The 15,313-nt window shown below is 48.4% G+C and overlaps 1 protein-coding gene across 6 annotated transcripts in view; it reads right to left on the bottom strand.

Annotated features, from left to right (window-relative positions):
• Nucleotides 1-15,313, bottom strand: part of LAMA2 (laminin subunit alpha 2) — a 1,447,346-nt gene that overhangs the window by 125,912 nt on the left and 1,306,121 nt on the right. For all 6 annotated transcript variants that reach the window (XM_073676060.1, XM_073676058.1, XM_073676059.1 and 3 more), the window contains one exon: nucleotides 754-898. In XM_073676060.1, the coding sequence (XP_073532161.1) occupies nucleotides 754-898 (145 nt within the window). The remainder of the gene's footprint in view (nucleotides 1-753; nucleotides 899-15,313) is intronic.

Below are 15,313 nucleotides of genomic sequence, written 5' to 3'. Positions count from 1 at the left end.
ACCGGTTAAAAATGGTGAAGACCAGCAACCAAAGAATTGCGGCAAGACTTATAGTATTTATTTTTTTACGTCTGTCAGGTTATAGAAGGGTTTTACTTTTAATATTAAAACTGATTGAAGTGTCCCTTACTAGAATAGGTTGTTCTGTATTTAAAAAAATGGAAGATTTTGTAGAGAAACAGTATCACTCTTATTAATTTGCAATTTGTCTTGATGGGTCTTGCCGCTCAGCTGTAATGAAGTAAATAAGTCTGAGCCTCAAAATCTCACACAACCTAAAGACAATGTGGCTGTTTTTATAAGATAGCATTCATGTTTTTCTAATCCTAAAAACCCTTTTAACATCAAAACTGCATGAACACTAGTAATATGGCTCACCCTCTCCTCTTTTCTATGGGGAGACCACGAGTAACATCTTTTGAGCAGACTTTTGAATGTGATGAGACCACAATAGGTAATTTATAAGTTGTTACTATTTTAATGTCAAACTTATACACATATCTTCAATGTTTACATCTAAAATATCTCTTGGCTATATAAATTGTTTAGTAGAACCTACAATGTGTTGAAAAGCACAAATGAGTTATCTTTGGAACTAGAACAGTATCCGGGCTCTGTAGAGTCCCACCTTGATTGAAGTGAAGTTGCTCATACTTAAGTTACTAGCTAACTTTGGAAATAACCCTTTTCCAGTGCAGCAGCTGTAAATAGGCCCCACATGAAGAAATGCTATAAATGCATGATTCTACATACCTTGTTTCTGTATTCTAGACAGGGTGAAAGATTTCCATTTTCCATCATTATGATTCTTGTTACTAACAGCAGAGGCAGTCCCCGATCCCAGATCATAGCTAACTTTTATACGCCCATCACTCAGCTCGACACTCATGAAATCTTTCTGTAAAAATAAAAAAAAAATAAAAAACGAATAGCAAAGTAGTAAAGCAGCAACGCATATATCTTTTATAGTTCTTTCACATAACAAATTCTGCTCTGAAGTGAATGAAAACATACAGCATATTAATAGGGAATGTCTGACACTGGCTGTAAATATGATTCATGAAAAGTGAATTTTAATATCACAGTGAAAGATCTAATAAATTGATTTTTACTAAGAAAACACAAATCAGGGTTACAAAAGAAAATTTAAATGGAATTGATATATTATAAATGCAAATAAAACAAATCAAGTTCAGTACAATCACAAATATATATTTATATCTCATCTCCCTAACACTGGCTACATCAAGCTGTATTAGCTATGAATGTTTAGTATATGTATTGGTCTCAATACAGCTACTTAAACTTTGATTTATGACATTCATGAGATCTACTATATTACAGATGTAGCCTTTCGACACCTAGCTATACAAATGTAATGGCTTTTGCTGTGTTAAGTGCTAACTTTCTGCATCTTGATATTTTTTTAGTTTAACAAAGGCTGCATCTGTACACCCTTTCATTTTTAATACTATTTTCAATCTCTAAAGAGTACCTTCTTTATAAAAAATACCCCTGTAACTGAGACCCCACTAATTGCTGACTGCTGGGAGCCATAATAGGGTTTCAATATAGATACATGGGCCCTTGCTGTACCTTTGTATGCCTTTGATTTTTAATGGAATCACACAAATGTATTGTGGCAATATTTTTCATATTCTGTCGGGTTAGCAATATTTTCTCCTAAAGGTATTGATACTAGGGAAGAATAGTACCAAACATATCGTATACAAAGGAGCTCAGGTGCTCACTATCACAAAAGTTCTTGAATGTGGAAGTACATTATGGCTTCTTATACTTTCTAAAGTAGCAGAGGCGGCTATATCTAGAATCTCTAATTAGTGCAGATAAAATAATTCTATAAAGCTCAGAAACCGGTGAATCGCTCCATACAGAATACTGGGCCCCATAAAATGCTCCATACAGGATACTGGCCCCCATATAACGCTCCATACAGAATACTGGTCATCATATAAAGCTCCTTACAGAAAACTGGCCCCCATATAACGCTCCATGCAGGCTGTGCTCCCACATAATGCTCCATGCAGATTGTTCCCCCCACATAATGCCCCACGCAGGCTGTCCCCCCCTTATAATGCCCCATGCATTATGTCACCCCCCTTACAATGCCCCATGCAGGATGTCACCCCCATTATAATGCCCCATGCAGGATGTCACCACCTTATAATGCCCCATGTAGGATGTTACACCCCCTTCCCTTATAATGCCCCATGCAGGATGTCACCCCCCTTATAATGCCCCATGCAGGATGTCACACACACCCTCCCTTATAATGCCCCATGCTGATGTCACTCCCCCCCATATAATGCCCCATGCAGGCTGTCACTTCCCCCCATTATAATGCCCCATGCAGGATGTCACCCCCCCTTTAATGCCCCTTGCAGGTTATCACATTCCCCCCTTTTAATGCCCCAAGCAGGATGTCACACCCCCTTCCTTATAATGCCCCATGCAGGATGTCACTCCCCCCTTTTAATGCCCCATGCAGGATGTCACACCCCACTTCCTTATAATGCCCCATGCAGGATGTCACTCCCCCCTTTTAATGCCCCATGCAGGATGTCACACCGCACTTCCTTATAATGCCCCATGCAGGATGTCACTCCCCCCCATATAATGCCGCATGCAGGATGTCACTTTCCCCCCTTATAATGCCCCATGCAGGATGTCACTCCCCCCTTTTAATGCCCCATGCAGGATGTTACACCCCTCTTCCTTATAATGCCGCATGCAGGATGTCATACCCCCTTATAATGCCCCATGCAGGATGTCATACCCCCCTTATAATGACCCATGCAGGATGTCACACCCCCCTCCCTTATAATGCCCCATGCAGGATGTCACTTCCCCCTTTTAATGCCCCATGCAGGACATCGCACCCCCCTTCCTTATAATGCCCCAGGCAGGATGTCACCCCCCTTATAATGCCCCATGCAGGATGTCACCCTCCCTCCCATATAATGCCCCATGCAGGATGTCAATTCCCCCTTATAATGCTCCATGCAGGAGGTCACCCCCCTTATAATGCCCCATGCAGGATGTCACACCCCCCCTCCCTTATAATGCCCCATGCAGGATGTCAATTCCCCCTTTTAATGCTCCATGCAGGAGGTCACCCACCTTATAATGCCCCATGCAGGATGTCACACCCCCCCTCCCTTATAATGCCATGTGCAGGATGTCACTTCCCCCTTTTAATGCCCCATGCAGGATGTCACCCCCCCTTCCTTATAATGCCCCAGGCAGGATGTCACCCCCCTTATAATGCCCCATGCAGGATGTCACACCTCCCTCCCTTATAATGCCCCGTGCAGGATGTCACTTACCCCCTTATAATGCCCCATGCAGGATGTCACTCCCCCCTTTTAATGCCCCATGCAGGATGTCACTCCCCCTCCTTTTAATGCCACAAGCAGGATGTCACACCCTCCCTCCCTTATAATGCCCCATGCAGGATGTCACCTGTCCCCCCTTTTAATGCCCCATGCAGGATGTCACCCCCCTCCTTATAATGCCCCATGCCTCCATACATTAAAAAAAAAATCAAATACTCACATCACTTCTCACCTGCTGCTGCTGCTCCAGACTCCTCAGCATCGCCGACGTCTTTCTGATCTGCCTGTGACGGCTCAGTAGTAATGCCCCTTGCAGGTTATTACATTCCCCCCTTTTAATGCCCCAAGCAGGATGTCACACCCCCTTCCTTATAATGCCCCATGCAGGATGTCACTCCCCCCTTTTAATGCCCCATGCAGGATGTCACACCCCACTTCCTTATAATGCCCCATGCAGGATGTCACTCCCCCCTTTTAATGCCCCATGCAGGATGTCACACCGCACTTCCTTATAATGCCCCATGCAGGATGTCACTCCCCCCCATATAATGCCGCATGCAGGATGTCACTTTCCCCCCTTAAAATGCCCCATGCAGGATGTCACTCCCCCCTTTTAATGCCCCATGCAGGATGTTACACCCCTCTTCCTTATAATGCCGCATGCAGGATGTCATACCCCCTTATAATGCCCCATGCAGGATGTCATACCCCCCTTATAATGACCCATGCAGGATGTCACACCCCCCTCCCTTATAATGCCCCATGCAGGATGTCACTTCCCCCTTTTAATGCCCCATGCAGGACATCACACCCCCCTTCCTTATAATGCCCCAGGCAGGATGTCACCCCCCTTATAATGCCCCATGCAGGATGTCACCCCCATATAATGCCCCATGCAGGATGTCACTTCCCCCTTATAATTCTCCATGCAGGATGTCACACCCCCCCTCCCTTATAATGCCCCAGGCAGGATGTCACTTCCCCCTTATAATGCTCCATGCAGGAGGTCACCCCCCTTATAATGCCCCATGCAGGATGTCACACCCCCCCTCCCTTATAATGCCCCATGCAGGATGTCAATTCCCCCTTATAATGCTCCATGCAGGAGGTCACCCCCCTTATAATGCCCCATGCAGGATGTCACACCCCCCCTCCCTTATAATGCCCCATGCAGGATGTCAATTCCCCCTTTTAATGCTCCATGCAGGAGGTCACCCACCTTATAATGCCCCATGCAGGATGTCACACCCCCCCTCCCTTATAATGCCATGTGCAGGATGTCACTTCCCCCTTTTAATGCCCCATGCAGGATGTCACCCCCCCTTCCTTATAATGCCCCAGGCAGGATGTCACCCCCCTTATAATGCCCCATGCAGGATGTCACACCTCCCTCCCTTATAATGCCCCGTGCAGGATGTCACTTACCCCCTTATAATGCCCCATGCAGGATGTCACTCCCCCCCTTTTAATGCTCCATGCAGGATGTCACTCCCCCTCCTTTTAATGCCACAAGCAGGATGTCACACCCTCCCTCCCTTATACTGCCCCATGCAGGATGTCACCTGTCCCCCCTTTTAATGCCCCATGCAGGATGTCACCCCCCTCCTTATAATGCCCCATGCCTCCATACATTAAAAAAAAAATCAAATACTCACATCACTTCTCACCTGCTGCTGCTGCTCCAGACTCCTCAGCATCGCCGACGTCTTTCTGATCTGCCTGTGACGGCTCAGTAGAGGGCGCGGTGGAAAGACGTCACCGCACCCTCTGACCTGAGAAGTCACAGTCAGAAGACGCAGAAGACACCGGAGCTGCTGCAGAGGCACGGGGAGAGGTAAGTATTGTGCCGGCTGCCGGGGCCCTGAGCAAGCGGGGGGGATCGGGCGCTGATACCGCTCTCCTCCGCTCATGGGTCCCATAGCGCGGCGGGGTGCCCGACGCTGAATGGGCACCCCCCTGCTTGCTCAGGGCCCCGAGACTAGCCCGGGTTGCGCTGGGTGCTGACGCCGGCCCTGCTTGTCACCCAGCCAAATCAGTTCTCCTGCTTTTCACTGAGAGGCAATCACACCAAAACACATGTCTGCAAATGAAGTATATGTTTGGATTTTTGTTCTAAATCACGTGGAAAGACTCATTAAAGGATAATTATTAGTGTTGAGCGAGCACTAAAATGCTCGGGTGCTCGAAGCTCGGGCCGAGCTCGCCATGATACTCGGGTGCTCGACCCGAGCAACGAGCCCAATGTTAGTCTATGGGAGACTCGAGCATTTTTGAGGTGGCACCCCCGGCAGTCTTTTAAAAGCCTAACAAGTGCCCAAAACGATAGTGACAGTGCTCAAATGACATGGGGACAGCATGGGGATCGCCCCAGGAAGCATTTCTGACCCCCAGGTCACTGCTGTCAACAACGTGGTCAGAGATATTAAGCCACTTTTACAGGCTCACAATAAAACGTTCAAAAACGAAAGTGAAACTTTTTTCCTGTGAAATATGTTAAGGAACATCCTTTCCAGGGTAAAGACTTGTGTATAAGTTAAAATAAATGACCAAAAACAAAAATACTCCTCCATACCTTCGGCTATGTTCACAAGTAGCATTTTTTATGCGTTTTTGCACTTTTGTATTGCTATGACAAATGCATTCACCGTCAAATGTCATTTTAACATTTTACAACCTTATCTGGCCATGTGCTATGTGACACATGCATAAAGTGCTGAAAAGACAAGGGAACAGCATGGGGAAGACTCCTGGAAGCATCTCTGACTCCCAGGTCACTGTCTAAAAGTGTGCCCATCATAAGTGATCCTTACCGCATCAGAAGATGCAGACTTGCAACTATCCCCATGCAAGTTCTAGTCCCAAGGGCAGTGTTCAATTGTACCTCCCGCATTCCTTGCAATACAAGCTCAAGTATGCAGCCTGCCACCCACCCACCCCCAGGCTGCAATACCATACTGCTTGCTTGCTTGAACTTGAAATTGGGCCTTTTAGGCATGTGGAGGCGGAATCTGGCCACCACGCCATGGCTGTGTCGGCGGCCTGGTATCCATACTCAGTCCCCAGCCGCCTGGTGGCCGGGTGTCCCCGCTTGCTCCCCAGCCTCCAGGGGGTGGCCGGGTGTCCATACTCGGTCCCCAGCCACCCCTATTTGTCCCGGTAACCTTTCCCACACTTTTCTTAGCCTGGCCTGCTTTTGGGCAGCATTGGCCGAGCCCACCGGACTATCAGACTCCTCCGGTGGGCCCTGGCTTCTCCATCAGGGGAGTTGAGAGTGCCAAGGTGAGGAGCATGATGAGGATGATAGTAGTTAGCATCTGCTTTGTTTTGTTGTAATGCAAGCGCATGTATGTAGTAGCGGCTAGGCCTGAGGTGGTCAGCGTTTTGGCGCATATCCTACCTCCTCCGAGGATTGCTGGATGTTTTCCTGCTACTATCCAAGTTCTATGACTCCCGTTAAAACAAAGCTTCAGGTGATAAATGATGGATGAGGTAGTGGCAAAGGAGAAAGAGCAGGAGGAACAGGGACCATTCACATCAATATCAGGCCAGTCAACCAGATATGTCTTGTAGGATATGTTTCTGTAACAAAAGGAGCGGTTCGGCTACACAGTTATAGGCCATACAGTGAGTGCAATGCCTACCAAAAATTTTGAGCCACTCCAATGCCCCTTGGAAATGACATGGAGGTCAGAGGGCGTTAACTAAACCTTTTTTTCCATTTATAGCAACTGGGTCTCCCGTGCACTGTTGGCCTAAGCAGTGAATGGAAGGCTTTCCAAAAATTATGAGGAACTGCAATGCCCCTTACAAGAGCCATGTGTGGCACCCCAGGGGTCTGGTCACCACAGTAATAGAGATATTACGTCGGAGAGCAAGTGGCAGGTTTCCTGGTCAGGATCCCTTAAACATGCAACATCCTCCTGCCTCAATCCTGGGAGGGGAGAATTCTGCCCTTATAAACTGGATCTGGGGCGGGGTTGAGTGAGTCAGAGAACAGTCAGAGTCAGAGTGAGAGCAAGGGAAAGTAACAGCAAGGAGCTCTGTAGGAGCTAGGAGCTAAAGACCAGGGGCTGGAAGCTGAGCAGAGCTCGCCCTGGCGGAAGACAATAGGAACCGGACACAGGAGTCCGAAGCTGTGAGGACTTATATATCCAGCAGCAGAAACCAGCCAGCAGGGGATTTCAGGTCCTCTGGCCGTAGAAGCCCGGAGGCTCAGTCACAAATAACGGACCAGCACCGCCGTCGTGGAGCGGAGGCTAACAGAAGGCCCCAAGTCACCAGTCATACGGGTGAGCACTACACGGTACACTCAGGGACGTGGGCTACTTCTACCCGCTTACAGCAAGGTAGCCAGGAAGAGTGCAGACAGACGGGGAGGCCTACAACTCCACCTGGCCAGGGGAACTCCTGCTTGCTCACAGACTGACCAGGCCTCTTATGCTAGCCAGTACTCCCGGGAGGGTCTACCTTATAATCATCAGTAAAGACCCTGAACTGCACTGCAAAGACTCTGAGTCATTCCTGCTGCGCCATCACCCCCATCATCCACACTCACTGCCCTGAGGCTATTCTCCTCCCGAGGGGAGTTATCCCATTCTATGCTGCGCACACAACACCAGCCTCAGCGGTCTGCCTCGCAGCGGTGGTACTCCCTGACTGCAATCCACGGGTGGCGCAGTCGGACAATTAACCTCAAAACCTAAGAAAGACTGCCACTGGTTTGACCAGCCTGAGCCATGGGACCGGGTCACCGCCACGGACACTACAGACCCCAGAGACCCGGCACCGGGTATCCCACACACGTGTACACACGGCCCAGGGGGCGCGTCACATGCAGTACAGCATATTACAAACATAAGTCCCATTATTGGGGAGTGGGTGTCCCATGGTATTTGCTTATGCTTTCCAAGCAAAAGCTGCCAAAAATTAGGACGGAGCAACTTGCAATGCCCCTTACAAGAGCCATGCAGTACAGCATATTACAAACATAAGTCCCATTATTGGGGAGTGGGTGTCCCATAGTATTTGCTTATGCTTTCCCAGCAAAAGCTGCCAAAAATTAGGACGGAGCAACTTGCAATGCCCCTTACAAGAGCCATGCAGTACAGCATATTACAAACATAAGTCCCATTATTGGGGAGTGGGTGTCCCATAGTATTTGCTTATGCTTTCCAAGCAAAAGCTGCCAAAAATTAGGACGGAGCAACTTGCAATGCCCCTTACAAGAGCCATGCAGTACAGCATATTACAAACATAAGTCCCATTATTGGGGAGCGGGTGTCCCATAGTATTTGCTTATGCTTTCCCAGCAAAAGCTGCCAAAAATTAGGACGGAGCAACTTGCAATGCCCCTTACAATAACCATGCAGTACAGCATATTACAAACATAAGTCCCATTATTGGGGAGTGGGTGTCCCATAGTATTTGCTTATGCTTTCCCAGCAAAAGCTGCCAAAAATTAGGACGGAGCAACTTGCAATGCCCCTTACAAGAGCCATGCAGTACAGCATATTACAAACATAAGTTCCATTATTGGGGAGTGGGTGTTCCATAGCATTTGCTTATGCTTTCCAAGCAAAAGCTGCCAAAAATTAGGATGGAGCAACTTGCAATGCCCCTTACAAGAGCCATGCAGTACAGCATATTACAAACATAAGTCCCATTATTGGGGAGTGGGTGTCCCATAGTATTTGCTTATGCTTTCCCAGCAAAATCTGCCAAAAATTAGGATGGAGCGACTTGCAATGCCCCTTACAAGAGCCATGCAGTACAGCATATTACAAACATAAGTCCCATTATTGGGGAGCGGGTGTCCCATAGTATTTGCTTATGCTTTCCCAGCAAAAGCGGCCAAAAATTAAGACGGAGCGACTTGCAATGCCCCTTACAAGAGCCATGCAGTACAGCATATTACAAACATAAGTCCCATTATTGGGGAGTGGGTGTCCCATAGTATTTGCTTATGCTTTCCCAGCAAAAGCTGCCAAAAATTAGGACGGAGCAACTTGCAATGCCCCTTACAATAACCATGCAGTACAGCATATTACAAACATAAGTCCCATTATTGGGGAGTGGTGTCCCATAGTATTTGCTTATGCTTTCCCAGCAAAAGCTGCCAAAAATTAGGACGGAGCAACTTGCAATGCCCCTTACAAGAGCCATGCAGTACAGCATATTACAAACATAAGTTCCATTATTGGGGAGTGGGTGTTCCATAGCATTTGCTTATGCTTTCCAAGCAAAAGCTGCCAAAAATTAGGATGGAGCAACTTGCAATGCCCCTTACAAGAGCCATGCAGTACAGCATATTACAAACATAAGTCCCATTATTGGGGAGTGGGTGTCCCATAGTATTTGCTTATGCTTTCCCAGCAAAAGCTGCCAAAAATTAGGATGGAGCGACTTGCAATGCCCCTTACAAGAGCCATGCAGTACAGCATATTACAAACATAAGTCCCATTATTGGGGAGTGGGTGTCCCATAGTATTTGCTTATGCTTTCCCAGCAAAAGCGGCCAAAAATTAAGACGGAGCGACTTGCAATGCCCCTTACAAGAGCCATGCAGTACAGCATATTACAAACATAAGTCCCATTATTGGGGAGTGGGTGTCCCATAGTGTTTGCTTATGTCTTGCAAGCAAAAGCTGCCAAAAATAAGGACGGAGGAACTTGCAATGCTGGCACCCTGGTGGTATAGTGGTGGTGGAGGCTGAGGATAAGGAGAAGGAGATTAAACAGCCGAAACGAAGAAGCGTATACCCATGTGTGGGTGTGAAGCGGTGCATGTGAATACACCTCCCGAAATAACACAGTGGATTTGACTTTATGTTACTCTGCTGTCATTTGGTGGTGATGAGAAGTCTGGCCCAATCCAGCCCTTGTTCATTTTGATAAGGGTCAGCTTGTCAGCATTGTCAGTTGACAGGCGAGTGCGCTTATCAGTTATAATTCCCCCAGCGGCACTAAAAACACGCTCCGATAACACGCTAGCGGCAGGGCAGGCCAGGACCTCCAAGGCGTACAGAGCGAGTTCATTCCAAGTGTCCAGCTTGGATACCCAATAATTAAAAGAGGAGGAATCACGGAGGACGCTGGTACGATCGGCAAGGTACTCCCTCACCATCTTTTGAAACTTTCCACTCCTTGTGAGAGTACCCCGCGCCTCAGGGCCTGTAAGCTGGGCGGGTGTCAGAAAACTGTCCCAGAACGTTGACAGTGTTCCCCTGCCTCTGCTGGATTGAAGTTGCATCTCTCTCGCCTGTACGCCTTGGTTGGGCAACGAACTGTGACCTCTGCCGCTAGCGTGTTCAGATGGGAATTTTTTTAAGAGTTCTGCAGCAAGGGCCTTCTGGTATTGCCCCATTTTTGTAGACCTCTCCACCTAAGGAATAAGAGAGTGAAAGTTCTCCTTGTAGCGGGGGTCTACAAGTGTCACCAACCAGTAATGACTGTCACCCAACATTTTGACAACGCGAGGGTCACGGTTAAGGCAGCGTAACATAAAGTCAGCCATGCGTGCCAGACTGGTAACGGGCAAGATTTCCGTGTCCTCACCAAGATGACGACTGACCATGCTCTCCTCCACCTCCTCCTCCTCCTCTTCTTCCTCCCCCCTGTCCTCAGGTCACCCACGCTGAACCGACGGTATGACACTTGTACAGGTACTACCGTCTACAATGCATGATAGCAGCTCCTGTTCTTCCTCCTCCTCCTCCTACTCCTCCTCTCCCTCATTGTCCCCCAATGCACGTTGGGATGAGATGAGGCTGGGCTGCGTGTAATCGCCCGCTACGGCTTTTTGATCTATCTCATCATACTCTGGCTGCAATGCCTCCTGTTTAATTCTCTGCAGAGAGCGTTGCAAAAGACAGACAAGTGGGATGCTGACACTAATGATGGCGTCATCGCCACTCACCATCTTGGTGGCCTCCTCAAAGTTTGTCAGGATGGTACATATGTCAGACATCCAGGTCCACTCCTGAGGTCTTATGTGTGGAGTCTGACCTGAATATCGACGGCCTTGTTGCAGCTGGTACTCCACAACTGCTCTCTTCTGCTCACAAATCCTTTGCAACATGTGGAGGGTAGAGTTCCAACGCGTGGGGACATCACACACCAGTCGGTGTGCCGGAAGCTGCAAACGCTGCTGCAACACAGCAAGGGCGGCGGAAGCTGTAGCCGACTTGCGAAAATGAGCTGACAGGCGGCGTACTTTCACGAGCAGATCTGGCAACTCGTGGTACGATTTAAGAAACCGGTGAACCACGAGGTTAAGCACATGAGCCAGGCATGGTACGTGTGTGATCTCACCTCGCCTCAGAGCCGCCACCAGGTTACGGCCATTGTCACACACAACCATGCTGGGAAGTAGGTTCAGCGGTCTCAGCCACAGATCTGCCTGCTCTTTCACAGCTGTCCACAACTCACAAGCAGTGTGAGGTTTATCACCTAAGCTTATGAGTTTCAGCACAGCCTGTTGCCGCTTGGCGGAGGTAGTACTGCAATGCTTCCAGCTTGTAACTGATGTGGTGATATCTGAGATGGAGGCTGAACATGAGGAGGAGGAGGATGTGCAGGAGCTGTACACTGTGGGGGCAACTCTGACTGACATAGGGCCCGCAATCCTCAGTGTGGGGAGGATGTGTTCCGTCCCAAGGTCCGACTGGGTCCCGGCTTCCACTATGTTTACCCAGTGTGCCGTCAGAGAGATGTACCGTCCCTGGCCACAAGCACTTGTCCACGTGTCCGTTGTCAGGTGGACCCTCCCAGTAACTGCGTTGTTGAGGGCACGGCAGATGCTTTGGGACACGTGCTTGTGTACTGCGGGGATGGCACACTGGGCAAAATAGTGTCGGCTGGGGACCGAGTATCGAGGGACGGCCACCGCCATAAGATTGCGGAAGGATTCCGTCTCCACCAGCCTAAAAGGCAGCATTTCCAATGCAAGCAGTCGTGAAATGTGCGAATTTAGGACTGTGGCCTGTGGGGCGTTAGCTGCGAATTTCCGCTTTCGTTCAAAGGTCTGGGATATGGACAATTGAACGCTGCGGTGGGACGTGGACGTGGACGTTGATGCTGTTTCTTGAGAAACTGCCATAACAAGTGAAGACTGAGAGGAGGGGGCATCTTTACATGCAGTATGGACAGGGGATTGCCTTGCACACACAACAGGGGGTTCTATTGCACGCACAACAGTGGAAGAAACAGTGGTGACACCCGCTGACACTGGTCGTGGACCCTGGGTTTCGCCCCACAAAGTCGGGTGCTTTGCTGCCATGTGCCTGATCATGCTGGTGGTGGTCAGGCTGGTAGTTTTGTCACCCCTGCTGATGCTGGCATGTCAGGTGGAACATATGGCCTTTTTGGGGTTATCAGCAGAGTCTTTAAAAAAATTCCAGACTCTGGAAGACCTACCGCTTGTACTGGCAACGTCCCTCGTGTTGGTGTTACGGGGAACGGTTGCCTGCCTTCTGTCTGCGGCCACCACACTGCTTCTTCCTGCCTGTTGGGGTACTCTGCCTCTCTCCCCCTGTGTGCTGCTGGCCTCACTCTGCATGTCCTCCTTCCACGTTGGGTCAGTTACTAGTAGTGTTGAGCCACCCCCGTAGTGTTCGGTTCGGTTCGGTTCGGTTCGTCGAACACCGGGATGTTCGAGGAACTGTTCGTCGAACTGTTCGTCGAACACCTTAGAACACCGTCGAACACCGTTAAAACCAATGGCAGGCAAACAAAAACACATAGAAACACATAGAAAACACCTGCAAAGGTGTCCAAAAGCTGACAAACTGCTCAGAAGACACTGTCTTTAAAAAAGCCGGCCGGCAAATTCAGCAGCGGCATACACCGGTACCCGACAATTTAGACAAGAAGGAATAGAGCATCACACATAGATTAGATAGATAGAAACATGTCAGTCACACATATAAGAAGCACAGTGACAGTGTTGGTTACTGCACTTGTCATTTAGTGTAAAGGATTTATTAAAAAAAATATTAGTGTTTTCATGCACCGTCTCTTTAAAAAAGCCGGCCGGCAATTCAGCATCTGTACCCGACAATTTAGAACAGAAAGAATAGAGCATCACACATAGATTAGATAGATAGAAACATGTCAGTCACATATATAATAAGTACAGTGACAGTGTTGCTTACTGTACTTGTCATTTAGTGTAAAGGATTTATTTAAAAAAATAATAGTGTTTTCATGCACTGTCTCTTTAAAAAAGCCGGCCGGCAATTCAGCAGCGGTACCCGACAATTTAGAACAGAAAGATAGAGCATCACACATAGATTAGATAGATAGAAACATGTCAGTCAGATATATAATAAGTACAGTGATAGTGTTGGTTACTGTACTTGTCATTTAGTGTTAAAATAAAGGATTTATTAAAATAAAAATTGGCGTGGGATCCCCCATAATTTTAGGCTCTAGCGGAGGTTAAGCAGAAGGCTGGGGCAGATGTTTGAAGCCTGGGAAGGGGGTAATACCCACGGAGCTTCCCAGACTACTAATATCAGCCCCCTGCTGAATACCTAGCCTTTACTAGCTATTAAAATGGGGGACCCCCCAAAAAAATGACGTAGGGTCCCCCCTATTTTAATAGCTAGCAAAGGCTAGGCAGACAGCTGGGGGCTGATATTAAAAGCTCAGGAAGGGTGCCATGAATATTGGCCCCCTCCCAGGCTAGAAACACCAGCCGTCAGCCGCCCCAGAAATGGCGCATCCATAGGATGCGACAATTCTGGCACTTAGCCTCGCTCTTCCCACTGCCCTGTAGCGGTGGCAGTGGGGTAATAGGGCTGGGGTTGATGTCAGCTTATAATGCCAGCTGACATCAAGCCCAGGTTAGTAATGGAGAGGCGTCTATAAGACACCTCCATTACTAACCCCATAGTCAAAGTTAAAAAAAACACAAACACCCAGAATAAAGTCCTTTAATTGAAATAAACACACAATTCTTTATTGTTCTAAATTAAACCATACTTACCGTCACGCCCATTCCAGCTGAAGCCAACGATCTCCTGTAATAAAAATAAAATAATAAACCAACATCATCCTTACCTTTCCATGGTTCCCAGGACAGCTCCAGCTCTGCTACATCGAGATGACTGGCTGGACCGCAGCAGAACGCTGCCATCCAGCCTGTCATCCCGCGGACACTGAGAAGCGCAGGCATGCTTGCGCTCCTCACTGTCTCGCTGTGACGGCATCCAGATGAGCCGAGGTCATGTCCAATGATCTCGGCTCACCTCATGCACGTCACTGACAGCGTGGGAAAATTCTCACGCTGAAGCGCTGAGTGCAGGAGAATTTTCCCACGCTGTCAGTGAGGTGCATGAGGTGAGCTGAGTTCATTGGACATGAGCTCACCTCATGCACGTCACTGACAGCGTGGGAGAATTCTCCTGCACTCAGCACTTCAGCGTGAGAATTTTCCCACGCTGTCAGTGACGTGCATGAGGTGAGCCGAGTTCATTGGACATGACCTCGGCTCATCTGGATGCCGTCACAGCGAGACAGTGAGGAGCGCAAGCATGCCTGCGCTTCTCAGTGTCCGCGGGATGACAGGCTGGATGGCAGCGTTCTGCTGCGGTCCAGCCAGTCATCTCGATGTAGCAGAGCTGAAGCTGTCGTGGGAACCATGGAAAGGTAAGGATGAGGTTGGTTTATTATTTTTCTTTTATTGCAGGAGATCGTTGGCTTCAGCTGGAATGGGTGTGATGGTAAGTATGGTTTAATTTAGAACAATAAAGAATTGTGTGTTTATTTCAATTAAAGGACTTTATTCTGGGTGTTGTGTTTTTTTTAAATACTTTACTAGAAATTCATGGCGGTCATGTCTAATACTGGCGTGACCCCATGAATTTTGGGCTTGGGGCCAGCTGATAATACCAAGCTGGCCCTAACCCCTTTATTACCCAGTGAGCCACCGCACCAGGGCCCTGGATGAGTTGGGT

This window comes from Phyllobates terribilis, unplaced genomic scaffold, assembly GCF_046119375.1.
Source record: "Phyllobates terribilis strain yellow unplaced genomic scaffold, ASM4611937v1 Scaffold_3__8_contigs__length_932513732, whole genome shotgun sequence".
In the NCBI taxonomy this organism is placed as follows: domain Eukaryota; kingdom Metazoa; phylum Chordata; class Amphibia; order Anura; family Dendrobatidae; genus Phyllobates; species Phyllobates terribilis.
This window is presented reverse-complemented; position numbering and strand designations above follow the sequence as displayed.